The sequence below is a fragment of the Centruroides vittatus genome, unplaced genomic scaffold, assembly GCF_030686945.1.
Source record: "Centruroides vittatus isolate TY-2023 unplaced genomic scaffold, ASM3068694v2 contig_980, whole genome shotgun sequence".
NCBI lineage: Eukaryota > Metazoa > Arthropoda > Arachnida > Scorpiones > Buthidae > Centruroides > Centruroides vittatus.
In genome coordinates, this window is record NW_027122652.1 from 548,246 (window position 1) to 568,297 (window position 20,052).

General features: G+C 31.4%; 1 protein-coding gene across 6 annotated transcripts in view; it reads right to left on the minus strand.

The window, feature by feature from the left end:
- LOC136985896 (3',5'-cyclic-AMP phosphodiesterase 4C-like) overlaps nt 1–20,052 on the minus strand; it is an 87,311-nt gene that overhangs the window by 50,490 nt on the left and 16,769 nt on the right. The window contains exon 2 of one of the 6 annotated variants that reach the window (XM_067283286.1): nt 18,793–19,062. The exons of 2 other annotated variants lie outside the window; for them this stretch is intronic. In XM_067283286.1, coding sequence (XP_067139387.1) covers nt 18,793–18,836 — 44 coding nt within the window. In that variant the 5' untranslated portion in view covers nt 18,837–19,062. Of the gene's footprint in view, nt 1–5,867; nt 6,372–11,423; nt 11,698–14,095; nt 15,375–18,792; nt 19,063–20,052 lie in introns of those variants that run through there. 3 more of the 6 variants (XM_067283284.1, XM_067283283.1, XM_067283281.1) reach the window with 3 other exon arrangements.

Below are 20,052 nucleotides of genomic sequence, written 5' to 3' on the forward strand. Positions count from 1 at the left end.
ATAAATAAATAAATAATTTATTTATTAATTTCATTAATTTTTCTGGAACTAATACATAGTTGTATTATTAAATATAAATAAAACTTAGAATTTATTATTAAAATCCATTAGCATCTTTTATCGAACGAAACAAACAGAAAACGAAATTTTGTATGTACCAACGATTCAATTTAGAAAAGTAAACACGTGAATAATTTAAACATTAATGATAATCGTATTAAGTCTGCAGATTTTGTTTCAAGAAAGAAAAATTATAACGGAAAATAATTATAAGCAAAGAAAATAAATATGAATAAATAAACAGCGCTTCTGTCAATATACATAAATAAATAAAAAAAATTCGGGATTTTTACAAGTAAATATCTATCGGAATGAAGGAACAATTGAAAAATTCGCTTGGTATTCATAATCCAGACAATAATACTTCTATTCCGCTAAAAAATAATAATGACTTGTTCACGTCATTCGTTAGAAGTATCCTTGAACTTTTATTTTCTGTTAGTGGATCATTCGCGTTATCGTCACACAACATTACAGTCTGATCTAGCTTATAGATACACCAATAGATAACTGTGAATAGAAGAAAAAATATATATATATCTAGAATTAGTTTCTTGATCATACTTGGATCGATGACTTTCATTTTTCGCTATTTTCGTTTCAAGTCATTAGTTGTTTTACCGGTACCGGTACATAAATAAATACTTTATCACTGCTTTATTCGTGGGCTGAAAATTCAAAATCGACTAGCACGACTGAAATTCTCTCGTTCGTAAGCTTAAAATATCATTCAAGAATGTTGAAGCTTAGGCGTTTTTATGTTATTGAAAATATTATTTTATAATATTTTACCATTTTCAAAATAAATAAAAATATAGAAAAAGCTATATCTGAAAGGTTTATTCTAAGCTATTTTATAAAGCGAGTTAACAATACGGTTTACGCTGCATTGTACTTGGCTCCATCTGGCGAGAAAACAATTCATTAAATCATCCTTTAATGCACAAACCTTAAAAAAGTTTTGTTCCGTCATCGATTATAAACAATAACACAAGTTGTAAAGCGATTAAATTTTCAATTTGCAGCAAATTATACAAATAAAAAAAAAGTCCGGATAAAGCAAAAAATAATTTATTTAAGCGTCATCTTAAATTATTGTCATACGACAACAATAGTTTAAATTTAAATAAATTTCTCTATCGTATACATGTATAGTGTTTCAGAGTGATTTTTAATCAATTAATGCCTTATTTAAAATTACCTCTACAATTATATTTACAATTTAAAAAATATATATATTGTAAAGCCTCCTTAATTTAACAACAAGAAAATATTTGAAAATAATTATGTGATTTAAAGCGTTTATTCCAGAAACTGTTTACACTCCGACTGCATTAGCGTAGAAACATTCAACTGTTGAATGCTTCCACACAAAATCAACTTAATGACGTTATAATGCAGAAAGGTGATGAGAAAAAAGGTTATAAAATGAAAATAAATAGCCACTTTTGAATATTTCGTTTCCATTTTTAGACTGAACATACATTTAGTAAATGAATTTTTCATTTCTTTGAGGGAGCAAAAAATGTTTTAATAATTGAGGCTTGAAATTTTATAAGTTTCAGCATAACATAAGAATGTAATTAAATATGAGTTACGTTTTCTTTTAAAAAGAAAATTATATACACATTTTTACTTTTGGTGTAATTTTAATTACTTTTTTTATTAAAAATTTCAGTGTAATCAGTTAAATTTAGGAAGGATAATTTGTAATGAAAAATTCATTAATAACATGTAAGACAGGATGATGAGTTGCTTCTTAATCATTGATGTTTTAAGAAGGATCATTTTTTCTCTGTCGCCGAAGAAGTGACAATAAAAGACATACCATAAGTGTTATAATGATGCATAGATTAATGATGGGAATGACAGCACTCGTTATCGATTTATTGATTATCTGATCAACGATGTGTTGATGATTCATCGTAATTCTCTATACAGATGCCATCGAGGGAGATATCTTACATACGCTGATAATTAAATGATTTAAGACGATTTAATCATTTATTTTAAATTGAAAATGTTCTTATCGAGGGGAGAGAATATATTTTTCCGTATAATGTTCGACATTAACGAACAAATTTCTGATGTCCTTTACTGGAGTTCCAGGTTGGTGATTTGGATGATTTTTCAGTAGAGATTTCCCATGCGGTCAGATACGTTCTGATCGTTTGATATTTAAAAGATTGTGATATTTTATATAAACTGGAGCGTGTTACCTTCCTGTGTAACGATTGCGTCAGTAGTCGCTAAAATCAATGAAATGGATGCTGCGGCACGGCCTCCACCGCAAGGCAAACATGCGATAAGTTGAATCTTTCATCTACATGTTTGTCATAGTAATCGTTCGAGATAATTACAACAAACCGTGGATAAATGTTACACTTTAGATTGTACGCTTTAAGAGGTAAAATAAAGGATTTTCTTGTAGAAGGGAAATGTCATTAGAACCACGTGACAGCTGTCACTTGTCCATGGAGAGAAATCAACACGAGAAAGCTCTCTAGTAAAAACGCTTCCTGCATCGTTATTGATCAGCGATAACTATCTTGTATTTAATGTATGAACTTTCCGACGCCAATTCCGATAATTTTTCATGAAATAATTTATGAGGAACATTTTTGGGATGAAATATATTCAAGATTTACTTCGCTATACAATTTTTTCTCCTTATTTTTTATAATATCTGGATCAATTTACTTCTCAATAAATACAGATTTCGAGAGAAATAAACTAAGTTCGCTTCTTCTATTCGATCGTTTTGTCATTTTTGATCATTTTTCGCACTGCGGGGCACTAAAATGACATTTTAAATCATGCCCATCACGAGTTCTGTCAGGCCCACAATGAGGAAGGCTGAGTAGGGAAAGACGGAACCGTATATATCCTGGACAGACGAAAAATCCTGGGGATTTTCGATCACCAGGATTCGATCCAGGATCCCCAGAACGGCAGGCAGGAGACAACCGTTTCGGACATCCCTCTATCTCTTTTATTTGATTCAATATTGATACAGATCATTTAAGATAGATGTCAATTTGAAGATGAATATATTTAAGAACTTTAACTGAATAAAAACTGATCTCATTCCTTATTTTGTATTCAGTTCGAAAAAATATTTTTAGCAAAATTTTATCTTCAGAGTTAAAAAACAGAAGAAAAAGAGCTAAAAAAATTATACTAATTTATCAACAGTAATAAACTTAATATCTATTTACAACTAAGAGTTTGTAAAATTTATAAAAAATATAATACCGTAAATAGCTTAATATATAATTAACAATTAAAGCTTAAAAGATGTAATCCAATAGACTATTTATTTGAATAAACATTAAGTATCGTCTAATCAAACACAAATTAATCGGTTCGTAAGAAAAGACTGTCATCCTAATTACTGGAATGTAACAATCCCATTCATTCGTAGTTCCTTAATCCTCTTCCCACAGTTTTGTTGTTTCTGGATTACATCGTTAATACGCGAACAAATTGAAAGCAAGTTATAGCTATCTGCTCTATCATTCTGAAGTAAAGTGAGAAGTGAAAGACACATACCAGACTTTCCTTATCCGACGTCGTATGTCACTTTAATTTATTCTGTAACTGACAACAATTTCCTACGTTAAATAAAGATTTAAAAAAAAATTCAAAAATCTTCTAGAATCTGACATTATCCAGACTTTCCTAAAGCGGCCGAAACAGGTTATTTGTGAACACTAAAACGGACATTACTTGAAACATAGATAACATACGTTACGTTTATCTATAGAAGTAAAAAAGTGTCAAGTTTTTTTTTACTATTTACTGTTTTAAATTGCTTTTAAAATAAACTAGAATTCTCCTACCGCCACACACCACACAACTGTTGATAGAAGTGATAAGAGTTATTATGCGACCTTTTTCTTTTATGAAAGAATAAAAGAAAGTAATATGAAAATACGGTCTATTCATCAGGGTTTATATTGTCAAAAGTAAAAGTGCAATAGTAGGAAAGAGTAAAAATCGATGCAGAAACGTTATTAAGCGAGAGGAAGTCCTTTCTTTCGCTAGAATTCGATAAGCAACACGGACAGTATCGATAAAGACATATCAGAAGCGATTTTCTGAAGCGAATTTAACTTCGTTGTCATAAATCTTTTGAAAAATGGTTGGGGAATCAATTTTCCTTTCGTAACATTGGAATAAATTGAGTGTTTTATGCTGCTTAAATAAATAAATGTCATTTTCATAAGATAATGTAACGTTATAGAGACGAATCTACAGCAGAGTTCCGATCGATAATGATGTTCCTCTACGCCGATTTATTTACGAAATAATAATAATAAAAAAATGATATATTAAACAATATCCTACACGAGTGAATATCCAAAGAAAAACGAATAGAAGTCTCGCGACGTTAAAAGCAGTTTCTCGCTATAAAATATGGTCTAGCGACTTGTCAATAAATGTAATAAAGAAATAGCTTTTGGTGTTTCTTTAATCTTCTGTGAATATTTTCAGAAGTTTTTTTTTATGACAAAAAAATTCTAGTCTCTTTATTCTCAAGAATTTAGAAGCTTTAAAAGAATGAGAGTAGAATTTATGAAAGCGATATTTTGGATGAAACTGCAAAGGTCAGATGACTGATTGAAAACAAGATTTAGCGAGGATTTAGAGAAAAGAACAAGGCATTCAAAAGATTTTAATACACTTTTTAAAAAAAACTTTTTCTGTCCTATGGGCATTAAAAAGGCCTTTTTCTCAAGCCCATTACGGTTCTATCCGAACCGTACCTCACAAAGAAGCAGCAGGATGGTGAAGGAGGGGGTCCGACATATTAGGACGGATCACTCCCGAAAAATTTCTGGGGTTCATTTTAAAACACTATTAAAATGTGCACGACGACTCTAAGATATAACAGAGAAGTCTAGGAATACACAATTTAAGACATTAAAAATAAAATCACGTTCCATTTAATCAATATTTAGAACATAACGTTTTAATTCCTAAACAAGAAATATGGGATGGACAAAAGAGATTTATTAAACTACTTTGCCTAAATAACTTCAGTGGGAGGAAAATTACGTAAAGAGTTTAATGATACAACGATATATCATTATTACGAACACTTGACACTCGCAGTCATTACAGCAAACACTCAACACCAAAGTAATGCTATTATTGACTTCTCTACACTACACAGGAGCCGTGCCATTATGTGAACAATCCAGATACATTTTCTCGTTTGCTTACAATCCACAAATATTTTAAGCATTTATTTTTTAATTTTTTTTATTAATTTTATTTTTACGCTAATATAAAACGCATTCGTATGAATCGTATCGATCTGGGATGCGGTACAACACGACATTACGTCAAAATATATTCTGTTTTGTTTATAAAAAGGATAAAATTATATTATTATAACAAAGTTAATTAGTGTGTTTCCATAAGGATAATGTCTACTTAAACACGTTTAAATTATATAAAAGAATTAATTAATTGATCCTCTAGCAGAAGAATAATATAGATTATATACGTGTGTATATAAAGACACAGCATAAATTTAGACACTTATTCTCGAGTAAATAACTATATTAATTTTATATATAAGGAAAATTAAAACTATAATAAGATTATATTAACCTTATTAGAAAATGTTATAAAATAAAAATTATAAACTGTATTATTCAAATACATTTTGAAGCCATTAAAATTTAAAGAGTAGAATATGATAAAGAAATAAAGTTTGATAAAAATTGCTGGAATAAAATAGAATTCCAGGAAATGAATTGTGTGTTAAAGAAAAGCGAAACAATTGTAAAGATTACCAAATATGTTTTCTACGGTGAGACAAACTGGAACGTGGCGTAGCTCGTGACGGGCGTAGGCTTTCACGCTTTATGGGTTCGGCTTTGGGAAGTAGATAGCGAAACGTGACATGGAGTAGCGCAGTTAATGTCAACATTTCGCGCCAACCATTCCTTTTTGCTGCCAGATCATCAGAAACGGACGTCCTTGACGTCACCAGAAGGAAGTTAAAGCTGATTAATAAATTTGTGAGTGGATGACACTCCAGCAATTGCGTCTTTCCCGCATTCGACACCAACGATATCTGGTTAGCGTCAATTATAGTAGCTTTCCTTCATAAACATGCAGTTGTTATGGAAGGATAGATTTTATTTCGCTCTCTCCCCGCCTTTTCAAGGTTGTCCATGTGCTGGCGGGCCATTATTTAATAATATATGTCGCATTACCGATCGATAATGTTAAAACGAATGCTGAACCCTAAAGGATGCGAAGTGACCCACCCGACTCGAATTTTTCCACTTTAAGGAACAAAAAGGTTAGCCCGTTACATTTAAATTCGTTATATCGATGGTTAATTAGCATTACGATTTTTTTCCTTGTTTTATACAGGATTGGAGCTGTTTTTAGATCAGTTTTTGCGGGATAAAACTTCACAGAAGACTTTATAATCGATAAATGGAATAATAAAGATTTAAGACACTCCCGGGAAGCAACTCTCTCCGACTTGTAACAAGTTAATAAATGATACACACGTCAAAGTTTAAAAGGAAAAAAACACTTGTTAGTGAAGACACAGAAAAGTTAACAATCCGTTAAATCCCTAAAATGATATTTCAACTTGTACAAAGCTATAGAATTCCATTCCTCACATTTTAAATTTATAAAATTTCGCATTTAAACAATTGGAATTGTTTCAAGTATTTTGACGCTTTATCCATTTTGCTGCCAAAATAACAAGTAGAAAAAAAGAAAAAAACACTAGGAACTATGAAGTCACAATGATTAAATTAGCCTCTCTGGCGGAGAAATTGCGAAACTCTGAATTCTGACGCGGAGTGACGTCAAAATTTTCATTACTCACCAGTTGCATTATGGGTATTGAAATCGTGCCAAATTTAAATTCGTAATTTTGGTACAAATGATTAAATCACTTTTTCTAGATAAACAAAGTAATAATTTTCGAATCAAACGTGGCAAATTTGAATTTTTAACGAAAATTCAACTTCAATATACCAAACTATTATTAAATTGAGGAAAGAGGATTTAATTTGTTTTTTTCTATATCTTTAGGAAATAAATCATAATATTTTATGTAGAATCTTTTCCTGATTTATGTAATTGGTTATTAATTAAATCCAAATTTATAAAAAAAGATTTCTTGTTTTTAATTGCGACTATAAGGAACCAATAAGTTAAAACGCAATGCCAACAAAATAAATTCGATTTTATATTTTTAAAAATGCCAAGAAAACATTTCAGAAAAGTCAATAAAAATTGGTAAAGTTTCCAAATGTAAAAGGTGAAAAGTTAATAAAAAGATTGCATATTAAAGTTTGCATTAAAAGCTATCGCTTCGCCATCTGTTGACAAGTTGTCGAACTAAAATTACAGAATGTAAATTTATATCTATATACAGTTTATATATATATATATATATATACAGTCAAACCTGTTTTTATGCGCTCTTTTTATGTGCGATTTTTATTTGTGCGATTTTTTTAATGCGAATTTTTAATTTATGCGGTTATTTTTGTGCGATTTTTTTATTTGTGCGGTGTAGTTGGCGACTAGTCTCGTGCGATTCGTCATGTCTCACGTTGACTTATTATAGCTAAATAAACTTATTATAGCATAAATGCACTTATTATAGTAATATTATTGCATGAATATGCGAAAAATGAAATAATTTAGTTTTTTAAGTCAACAAAACACCACCTGGACAAAAATATGTAAAACAGACGATAGACCAGACGATGCAGTCAAGTGCTGACATCTGTTGTCAATAAATTTTATTTCGTACGGTTTTGAGTTATTTTCTATGTGAGACTTTTTTTATGCGGTCCCTGTTGACCGCATAAAAAAAATATTTTTTTAATTGTGTTGCGAAAACTATTTTTTACAGCCATTCGTGAAGTTTCGTGCGATTTTTTTTTAATGCGTCTTTTTTAATGCGGTCCCTATCCCCCGCATAAAAACAGGTTTGACTGTATATTTAATTTTAAAAATATTAAATTATTTTTAATTTATTTTTATTCTTAAATTTCTTAAATTTTTTCAAATAATACATTTATTATATTATTTGTCTAAAGTCATTTAGAGTCTATCGAATAGAGTAAAAGTATGTTAAAGAATAAGAGGAAGAGGAAGGAAAAATAAAATGAAAAATCGAGTACTTTTTATGCAAGGCGAGTCTAACGGAATTTCTCAAATTACATCTTACTTTTGAAAATATAAAAGAGATATTAAGTTTCTTTACATCAAATTTTTGATGGTTTTTCCCCCTCCTGCTATTTTAATGCTTTATTGTTGGGAAAAAACTTGATTAAAATTTGAATTTTAAACTTTAAAAATTTATTTAAAATATTAAAAAATAGAATTAAATAAATTGAGATATATTTCTGTGTATATATATATATATATATATATATATATATAAAATTTTATTGGCTATAAAAAAATAAATAAAGTACTAACTAGTGTTAATTAAAGGGTTTTCAGGAATATATTCTTTGGCGCCATCTGTCGTTAATTATATCATATTCATATCAATTTTTAAAATGAAATAAATACTTTTTTCTTTTTTCTTTTGAAGGAGACGAAAGTGAAGACAGAAACGTGGGAGATATGCGATGACGTCATTAGTCATCTGCCCTCATTAATATTACTTCAGTGAACCAAGACTGCAATGTGGCCAATTCTCGTAATTTTTTGGACTGGAATTGGCTGCTCGTTCGCAAAATGGAAAAGCGCAGAAGTCATAGTGTCATATGAAAAGTTAAATTTAGAAATCTTAATCCTTCTAATCGATTTTTTCCCCGCGATCTAATTAAATGGATTTCTCTTTGATAATGAATTTCCCCAATAGGGGGCATAATTAATGCCAACGTTCATTCTATGACGTATTCAATACGTCACGGTGTTTAGATCCACCCATACGAAATCACTTTTCATTGCTAAATTACACGATTTTTTTTTGTATTTTTATTTTTATAATTTACTTAGGCAGATTTAAACAGTAATACAATACCTTAAAAGTATTTCGTATTAATTTGATTATGAAATATGGAGAAAATTTTAATAATCACATTAAGCGAAGCGACGCCCTTTAATAACCAGGAATTAACGAGTAAAATACCGTAAAAGACGCTTTTTTTACGTATTATTCTTGTGTTGAATTTCGAAATTATTCTGGCAAGAATCAATTGTTAGTTGCAGTTTAACACCTGCAATCAACACATGTGATGAAGGGGCGAGTGAGTCCGGCGAGACTCTCGCACACATGTTACTCTTGGAAACTTCAAGCTTTTTTATCAGCTGACACATCCGATACATTTTGGCAGCCCCCACTCCACTTTCTCTTTTTAAAAAAGATCCACTTACATTTTCTACCCTTTCATCACTCAAGGTGAGGTTTCCGTTACTCTCAACTTGGTCGCTCTTCGTAATTGCATCATCTCTAATTAAACTGTGACTTATATAAGTTCGTATTCGAGCATTTATGTCTCTGGATTTGTGCCTTCTGTAAAGTTTTTTGACCCCACTCGGCCTCTAAAATAGCTTAAGAACGTAGTAAATAAGACAAATGTATATTCGTGACATTAGTCGAAGGCGCCTGATAGTTACGTGCGAAAGATTCAAAGATATTCTCTAGATAGAAAAGAATGAAAAATGATTTATCTTATCGCATAATTAATATAGTGAGTGTAAAATAAGAGAAACATATTCCACCTTATTTTATATTCCTTTTACGCATTCAAAAGGCTAGCGAGTTAGAAGTAAAAGTGGTCCTTTATTACTATTATAAAATTTATGAGTTCGATGGAATTTTAACACATTGATTCTCGCCTCACTCGCAAAATTTTCTACATTTTGTTTTTAAAAAAAGGCTAAAAATTGATTTTTAAAATGAGCAATTACTACTGAAACTTGCTTGTTTTATAATTTTTACAGAGAGAAAAGGTTTAGGAAAGAGCACGAGAATTTTTGTATCTTTAACATCCGTATCACGAATGCCTATAACAAGTCGCCTTTTTATATTCAAAAAACGAAAGTTTGAAGATTAGGTACGAGATAGGAAATTGTTGTGCTTACCAAGCGCGTGATCCGGAAAAATGCTTACTTTTCGGAAGAAAACAACTTTATTAGTTTAGGTCTTGGAGTTATTTCCCCAGAAAGGAAGCTGCAAAAACAAGCGAAAGGTCGCCTACTGATTAGTTCACTTCTAATATACATTGCAGAAAAAAAAAGGAAGATTCCGCAATGATTGATCACTTAGTGGAAACTTCGTTCGTTTCTTATAAATATATAAATATAGTCACCTGATTTATAGCACTAGTTTCTATTCAATGACTAGATCGAAAGGTTTCTCACTAATTTTAAATCGATTATATTTATAAAACAAGTTTAAATATATCGGATACGATCGAATATTTCTTTTCTCGCGGTACTATAATATAGACTGAATGTAATTGTTATTCTAGTCAACTTACTGTAATTCAACTGTAGGATAACAATAAATAATCATCCGGGCATACATTCTGATAGCGAATCACTCGACCCGAAATTATTCACGACTTATAATAATCCTGTTTAGAATACATTAAGTGAAATTCGGTGTACTTCGCAACGTTGTAGGCACGTCGATTGCCTCATGTAACCGAGTTCAAATAGAACTAAAATAGATTTCTTATAAATATGATAAATTATCAGTAAATTATCTCGTATACTGAACCAAAATATTAGTTTAGCATTCTTCAAGAGTGCATTATAATTTGCAAGTTTCGTTAAGATTTTGCAAAATTTAAGATGTAAACACTTGTTTAATTGAAATTGCATGGAAGTTACTGTAACTTGCAATGAATTTCTTTAGAATTTTAGTTGTTTTCGAAGAATAAAAGTTCCATTTGTTTTTATTTAGTTCTTTCAAATTTAATCTATATCGATACTTACTCTAGCGATAAGATATACGCCTCGATTAGGCTATATCTTATAGGCATCTTCTTACAAAAACAAAAAAAAAAACAAAGAAATTAATTAAATTCTTGCTAATTACATTTACTTTAGTCTGTAAGCGCAGAATCAACCTCTTTCAAACAGGGGTTCCTGCTAGACGTTACGTACGATCACGTGGGAGAATAATACGTTCGAGAAGCTAAGGATGGGGGGGGGATTTTCTCCTTCTAGTCTATCGATCGCCGTGCCCTTAACGATGTAGCAGTGAAAAGGATATCCCCGACGCTATCCATCATTTACAATTGGGTCGGAAAGTCATTTTTATGGGTGATGAGATCACGCCATACGTCGCTTAACCCGAACGTAAGCATCGCATGATTGGAGCCAGAAAGGGGACTACTCACGTGACGACTCCACGTCGGACGGACGAGTAAGAGACGGTGACGGACGAGGCCACCCTCTTGCTGACTTTTCTTGTTGTAGTCGTGCTCCGCAGCATTCTTCATAACTGTGTGAGGCTCGCCGCTGCAGGTGCTCCGCTTCACCCCTCCTCTCAAAGTAAAAATACTTCGGGAAACACGCCAAACTCATTCCTAATTCGGAAACTCTTCAGCCGTGTCAAACTCCTGACTGATAAGAGAGGTAGCACCGAACTCTGGTCAAAATACTTCCATTCACACCTACTTTTTTCACTTTTTTTCCCCCGTTTGCCGTAAAAGAAAATTATTCAACCAGTCCAGCAACTAACTACCTAATTAGCATCGTCAAACATACCGATGTAGCGGGTTTATCATTTTAAAGTATAAAAACTTATATAACTATCGTTAATTAATAATAAAGAATACGCATAGATCGGTAAATTTACTTCTATTAGACTTATTTGAATATGTAATTCACCTTAAAAGATTCAAAGACTTATCTAGAAACTTATCTGGAGAGAAGCGTTTTATCAAAAACAACCAAATTAAAAACGCGCTCGATGTTCCTGAGTGGGCTTTTTCTTCTCTTTCTCATTAGAATCGATTGGGATGGTTGTTGAACACGTCAGTAAACTTTCTTCATCAATTAAGATCTCGTAAGGAGAAGTTCATCACGTGATCACTCATTTCTTTTGTTTACTTTTTTTAGAATAAAACTTCTTCATTAATAATTTTCTAAACAAATCCTTTGTAGTTACACAATAGAGCTGATAAAAATGAATAATTAATAAAAATAAAAATAATTATTCTGGTGGAAAACCGTTCCGAATAAATAAATAAATAAATAAATAAAGCACTGGAAGTAAATAACTCCGTGTTTAGAGAAATTTTTGTTTTATTCCTTATAAAAATCCCTGTTAATAAACTAAAAAATGTAATCCTTTCTTTGCTGGTAAAAATGAAAATAATATGATTTCTTTCTCTTTTAACGCACAAATCTTATAATTTCTTTAGTAGATTTCAATGGAGAACAAAAATATTTGGATTTCCTTTTGAATCTGACTACTATAGAGAGAAGTATGTGTCCATTGCTGATATACTCAGAGATATATCCAGTTGTTTCGAAATGGATGTTCTAAAAAGGAAAGCGATGTTCCACGGTTTTGGCCTAGTTTCTTTAATGTCTTAAGCTATTGAGTGATCTACGACTAAACCAATTCTTTGTTTAATAATGCGCTGTAAGACAATCTTGTCGGAAATTTTAGTTTTCACTAAAAATATAAACTAAATTTATTAAAGAAAATTAAAAAAAAAAAGAAGACAGATTTTACGTAAAGCTGAAAAAATAGGATTAACTGGCTTACACTTTATCCCGCTGAGGGAAAGATGTCGAACAATAATAATAAAAATAATATTGTATTGCATATTCGTTAATAACAGTATTTTTTTTCTTTTTTTTTTATTATTTGATGGGGATGTCGTTTCGTCGAATGGTGTAATCCACTCTAACAATAGAACGAAGCAGCAGGTGTCACGCAAAAACAGTTCCGAAAGGTGTGGCTCCAAGTCACGCAGAACGTCAACCGACAGGACGTATCTCAAAAATGATAACTTTTACGCTTCCTCAGATTTGCGTGATATACTTAATTTGGCAGAGACGTCTACGGAATATCTGTCATGCCTGTTAAACTGAAAGCAGATCCAACATACTGTTAGCATTTGACATTTTCCGGGAGGAAACTACGTTCTGAAATAACCTTGATCCCTTCGTAACAGTCAGTCACATATAAATGCTATAAGATTATGTTTAAAAGATTCTAATCCCATTTTCCTCTTTGATATAGAATTATGTTACATATAGGGCGTGGGAAGGCTAACAGATATAATAAAATTCGATAAGAAGTGATTTAAAGGATCATTAAGGCTTATGTTGCGGTCGATCCCGACTTTGTAGATAGAGGGCCATCTGGATAACTAATTAGATTTTAATGAAAATTAAAATGCAATATGCAGATCTGATCTCTGCCATCCACTCATTTGTACAGTGCAGCGAATTCATTTTTAATCTATTTATTTTTCGATAATTATTACGGAAATTAATAATTATTTGCAATTCTTATTGCTTTAGCTGACATAAAAATATCAAAAATCTCTTAAGTTTGTTCGAAATTTCTCCAATAATAGCTTGTAAACTCCGTATCAATGAGACGAAGATGATCTTCAAACTATAGTTAGATGCTACTTTATGAAAATGACAGAAGATAAATATATCTTTACGATCTCATTAGTGATAGTTGGATCTTTTTAAGTTATAGTACATAGAGGACACAACAGAATAATAGTTGCAGCATTCCACCATAATACAGCAGCATTAAGCTCTTCCAGATGGTTTAGTTGTGATTCAAAAGAGACACTGAAGGAAACATTAGTAGTTAGTTATCGATTCCGCCATGAAAATAGCAGAATATTAAATTAACTACCCATAGAAAACTTGAAAGGAGAGTAATTTCATACAAACCAAAAAACACATTTGCTAAGAGGATATATAGGCTACTGTAGGAGTAGCCTACAGTAGCCAGTTCGACACACACACGCGCACTACTGGAATTTCAATTCGATACGGCAAATGAGAAACAAAATTAATTTATAAACCTTACCTGATAAATAAAATTGGTTTTCGGCGAAAAGTCGGACTAATTCCTGGCTTGGCCATGTCTCGTTGGAGACACTACGAAAGTTTAGTAGAGTGCAACAAGTGGCACGTGACGCGGTGGTCGTTCATTTACTCTACTATGTCATCGGTTACAACATTGTTAATAGCTGTAAGGATACTTTCATTGTGACGTCGACGGCATAAATTAATCTTCTCATTAAATGTCTTGTCACAATAGTTACATTAACTAATTTCAGTCATGGTTGTAACAAGTTTCCTCCCTAATAAGTCGGCGGTCTTTTCTAGTGTTTACAGGAAATGCAACTTTCACATGACAAATAAACTTTTAGAAATGACGTCAACGAGTCTCTACCTGTACTATGACGACTCGATTCTTGGCACGAAAACTATTTCTTTGATAAGCGATCTTCAATAAACTTCAATGCGGATTTTTTTACGATAAAAGAGTAAGAGTTAAACCATTCGAATCTCGAAGGTATCGCAGGAAAGGAAAAAAGGATGATAAAAATTTCTATTGGGCTAAGGATAAAATTTGTTTTAGGATCTTTAACCGGTTGCAAATCCAAATGAGTTTAGCTAGCTAATAAAATTGACTAGGTGCATCTTACCTCGCCACATTTTGTGGAATTTTATCAAGACGATGAGACAGAGAAGAGAAAAACAAATAGAGTTCTGGAAAATCCGGAAGCTCGTTGAATACTGATCGGGAAGAAAAATCTTCAATATATTCCGTAGAAAACAGACGAATATTGAATTTACCATTTTTCTCATTATAAAATGCCGTATAACGTCGATTAATTTCTGAGATGTCCTTGAAAGGAGTGAACTCGGTTTTGGTGACGTCAGAGAGGTAATTGTCGCCGATTTTAATTCTTCCATTATCCCGTTCTATTTATTAAGTGGTGTAGAGGGCATTATTGATCATTGCTTCATTTCCCATCTAATCAGTTGCCATAATGGCCACAGCCCATCAAATATTCCGTCGAACGACGTCATGTAGGGTCGAACGGAAATTGAATCCCGCTATCGAACGCTTATCAAAGTCTGCTAGAGGTAAACTTTACATTATGAGATTTTGACTGAATACTCTCTATTCGACTGTACTTCTTTTTAGCCCATTCCTTACAAGCAAATACGCTATATGGGGCCGTAATCTTAGTTGCGCGGAACATACCGGAATGCTTCAGATACCATACGTTTCGAACCAATAGATTTTTATTCTAAGATAGGCCTACAATATACTATTAGATGTAAGCTGCAGTCAGCTTAACCTTTTGTTCGTTATTGCTAGGGAACTAACTGTCATCATTTAGACCATACGAATAAAGAATAAAGAACGGAAATTGTCCATGGTACGAACGGGACTTCGTGGCAAATCACTGTCTGGATCGAATTCGAACCCGGATTTATCACTGCAGTAGGAGAATCTTAAACTATGAGCATTTGAAAATGATAATTTTAGCAATGGGTAGGCCTATATTTTATTCAAGAAAGTAAAATATGTTTGGAAAATCTTCAACAAAAATCATTTTATTTATAATTTCTATTTATATTATTGATCAGTTATCCGAGGAGAATACCGAAAATACGATTTCTTGTTACATTCGGCTGAATATATTCAAATTTCTAGGTTTTTCAGAATTTGTCTCGATTGTTGAAATCTTTTCCCTGCAACAAATACATTACAGTACTTTTGAAATATTTATATCTTAAAATAAAATAACAAAACAAACAACGTTGCAGCTTACTGAAAATTGCATTTTATGTAGATTTTTTTTAAATCCCAGAAAACATTCATTAAGACATAAATACCGTATTATAAACTTTTCATTAAAATCTTATTATAAAACATATCATTAGAGTTGCCTTACAAATAATTTGGATCGTTTATTTCTTGCGAATTAAAAAAAATAATAGTTAAATTGAGAAAAAATAGTAAAAATAAATTTTTACGAATGATAAAAATAACTTATTTAATGACTTAAATTACAGAGAGTTATTTGACACGTGAAAATCGTACCATTGTCGAAGAATAGCTAAAGTTACATGCATACCAAAATTTGGATCTCTAGCCAAATATATCACTCTAATTAACTTTTTTTTTGTCATTCTAGAGCACTTAGACCTTTAAAAATAGTATTAAGGGCTCTATCAGTCTGCAATAGATTTGAATGTCACGGATCACTATCCGTGACATTCAAATCTATTGCAAAACAATACCAAAAAGCTTTGTTTCGTTAATAAAACTTACTGCTAATGTGGATAAAATGCCACGATTGGTGCAAATTCTGTGGTAATTTAAATCGAAAATTTAGTCTTGTAAATTGTTAAATGATTAACATTTATTTAACAAGATTCCGCATTCAGAATTCGAGTTTTAATTTAAAAATTTAGCTTTGTTCGATCAACAATTAAATTTACTATTTGATTTGTCTAATCAATAAACAAAGCACGCTTAGAAATTAACAACTCATCAATGAAACTTATATTCAATTCTGCAAAGTTATACCTAGTCAAATTTAAATTATCTTTTAAATTAGGCAAATTAAAGAATTTATAATAATAATTTGTAAAGAACGTTTTCGCGTAAAACCACGTTATTGTTTTTATTATTATTATTATTATTTATTTATTTAAAAATTATCCCGTACATTGTAGAATTCACTTAAAAATGCAGCTGAAAACTTGCGTCATCTTTCAATTAACACATTTAGCTTACGGTAATTATCATAACAATAGTTATCGGCCGACCATAAACGATGATTACTTTTAAAAATAAAGAAAACAAAGCCTATTTTACGGCATATTTTCCACTTGATCATTACGAACATTTAAAAAAAAATCAAGTTATATAACACGAATAAATACAGCTGTATCGAGTCGAGGTGATTTTAGGAAATTCCACATTTATAAACGTGACAAAATTTTATAATAGCGTGTAATAAAATATATATTACGAGATTTGATTGAATTAAATTGAAAAATAAAACGTAAACTAATTCTCTTCGGTTGGCTACAAATGTCTAGTTTATCAAAGCGAGTTTTACGATCGATCGACAAATGAAAAAATGGATATTTTCGAATCGTATATCGATACGTATTACTATAGAAAGATAATCGACCTCTTGGGATGAGTTATATCAAGAAAACATGATTAAAAATAGGAGGCTTCGGCACGAAAGGGAATACGAAATTATTACTTAAAAGGTATTCGTATTCACGTTGTGAAATAATAATGAAGTCCTTTACCAAAATTCCGATAATGCATAGATAATTACACTTATAAATTTATATTAACAATTAATATGATTACTTCTGACATTTTCTGGCAACATAAGACTCTGACATAGTTATAATTCGATTTAATTGGAAGATATTATAAATTTTAAACAAAGTTAATCTAAATTTTCAAATACGCTATACTTTGAAAAGTTTTTTGATAGGAACAATAAAGAGAGAATGATTGAGAGGTGTACTTAATATATTTAGATTGTTTTTTTGTTCCTAACTCGTCGGAGGTTAATAATGCAGGAAGTGTGCCGCTGTTGCAGCTTTCTTCCGCAAAACATAGAATCAGTTCTTATGTATAATTTGCGACTCGTTTTTATAAATATTTTTATCAGCCATTAACGATAAAAATTATCTAGAAAAACTGTCAACAGATTCTCCAGAGAATTCAGAAACTCGGGTTGATAACGAGCGGATGCCATACGATGGATAAGAACAGCAACACGCGGTCGACCTTGATCCACAGAGTGACCATGTGTCCTTGTGGAGTCAACAATATTTATGTCTGATCTGATTATTTAATTTATAACCGGAAAATTTATATGGAGGTCGTTCCGTTACTTAAAGAAAAAAAAGTGAAAACGTAAGATAATTTTCAAAAAAAAGAAAAGAAAAAATAATAATAATAATAACGCGATTATCAGAAATAAAAGTAATAATTATTAATATGGGAAAATACATTTTTGAAAAATAAAAAAACAGAAAAAGCGATGGCAGTTTTAATAAAGATGGAGGACGAACATGCGTAGAAAAGGCGCCATTCGGATGGGTCGATTGAAGGTCGAAACTGGAAAGTCACCCGCTTCCCATCAGGGTTTTGTCCCGAAAGCGAATAAAGGATCTGCTATCGTCTCCAATTCGTTCTTTCTTCGCATTCAACAATTATATAAATTCGACTGGATGATTTATGTTTGGCAAAAAGACTTCTTAAATGGAACTTTCGCGTGAAGGTGCCTTTATATGTAACGAATTGACTGAAGCGTACAACTTGACTTAATCGATAGGTTTTTGCATTGATAACTTTCTTATTTTTACAATAGTAATGGAAGTATATAATGTTTTTAAAAGTCAATTTTTGCCATTAGAAAAAGGGGAAAAAGAGATTTAAATAGAAGTTGAAAATTTTTAAATCGATAGCGTACGAAGAATACCACTGAAAATTTGGAAAGTTATTTAGAGGTGATACATAAGATAACATGCATATATACTCTTTTTACAGAATAAGGCATTTTAAAACGTATTTATATAATGAAGCGAGACGTCAAAACTAGAAATAGAAGGTGGAAAGTTTTCCAACTTTTGTTAAATGGCATAAAATATTGATAAATAATTATGACAAGAGATGAAAATTGTGAAAGAGCAGATTAATTACTAGTTATAGAATCAGCTTACTCTTTTGTGTCGGTCAGTCTCGCTATGTCTTTTGTATGCGTCATTGTTACTTCTCTGTTATTTTATTCAAACATATTTTTGGACATTTTCCGTCTCACGGTCTGCATCTCGGTGAACGTTTATCGACTGTCGAAAGCCTTTGGGGTGGAAAGGTAGAGGTTTCGAATCGATTCGCGTCTGGTCTGCAATTAGGACGCAAACTGGGCATCCCAAGTGATGTTAAATGATATAAGTGCCCTTCACCCGTGAGAAAATGACTCCCGATTGTTGCTAAAACAAAAATTAAGAAAATCAAATTTTTTTAAGAAAAGTGATAGACTAGATCCTTGAATGCAATTACAAACTTTCATTATAATTTACGTTTCAAATATTATATTTTATTTTATGTCAATTTAATAATTATTTCAATAAATGGATAAAAATGCTCCTTTTATTGAACATTCGTTTAGGTAATTTATAAATCTAGAAGGGCTCTTCTGAATTCAGAAAGTTTCAGTTTCGTACAGAACTTCAAGTTTTAAATACTTAAATAGTTTGTTTAATAATTTGAATTAAAATCATTAATTTTTAAAATTTTAAATCATATTTATTATCTAAGTGGAGAAACACGTCCTTACGTTAGAGGCGGACCATTTAATATATTGGGTGACATTTACCAGCTGCAGTTTTCGCCTCGATGAATACGTGACAAATCATATTGAACGATCATTATACTCTATTTAATAAGAAAAAGTACAGTTAGTAAGCGTGAAAGACGAATGAGACGATTAAAACGTGCTAATCCATAAAAAAGTACATCCCCCCATTAGAATTTAGCAGCGAATAACAATCACTTGATGCTCCTTTTTGACGATAAAGCACGAGGGGAGTCAAGGTTGCTTCATGCTGAGTAGCATTTATCTTTTCTGGATGTCTGCAGTTTATAGCTTTGGTTTTCGCAAGGAATTGAAGCAGTGGAGCTTGCAATCACCCTCCGAGTCTCTCCCTTTTACCAAGTGCAAACTTCTGGAAAATGGAACAAAGATTCCTACTTGATAAAGAGCTACTTCATAAACTTTACCTACGTGCTACACATTGATCCTTTGCCTTTCACAGCTGCCGCTTTTCAAATTGAAAGATTTAAGTTATTTTAGAATCATTTGATCTATCGAAAACTAAGTTTATATCCAATTACAGTTTTATTGTTATAAAAATGAAGGAAAACGAAGCCAAATGGTTCTAAATGATTGAGAGAAAAACTTTTTTAGTGTGATTTGAACG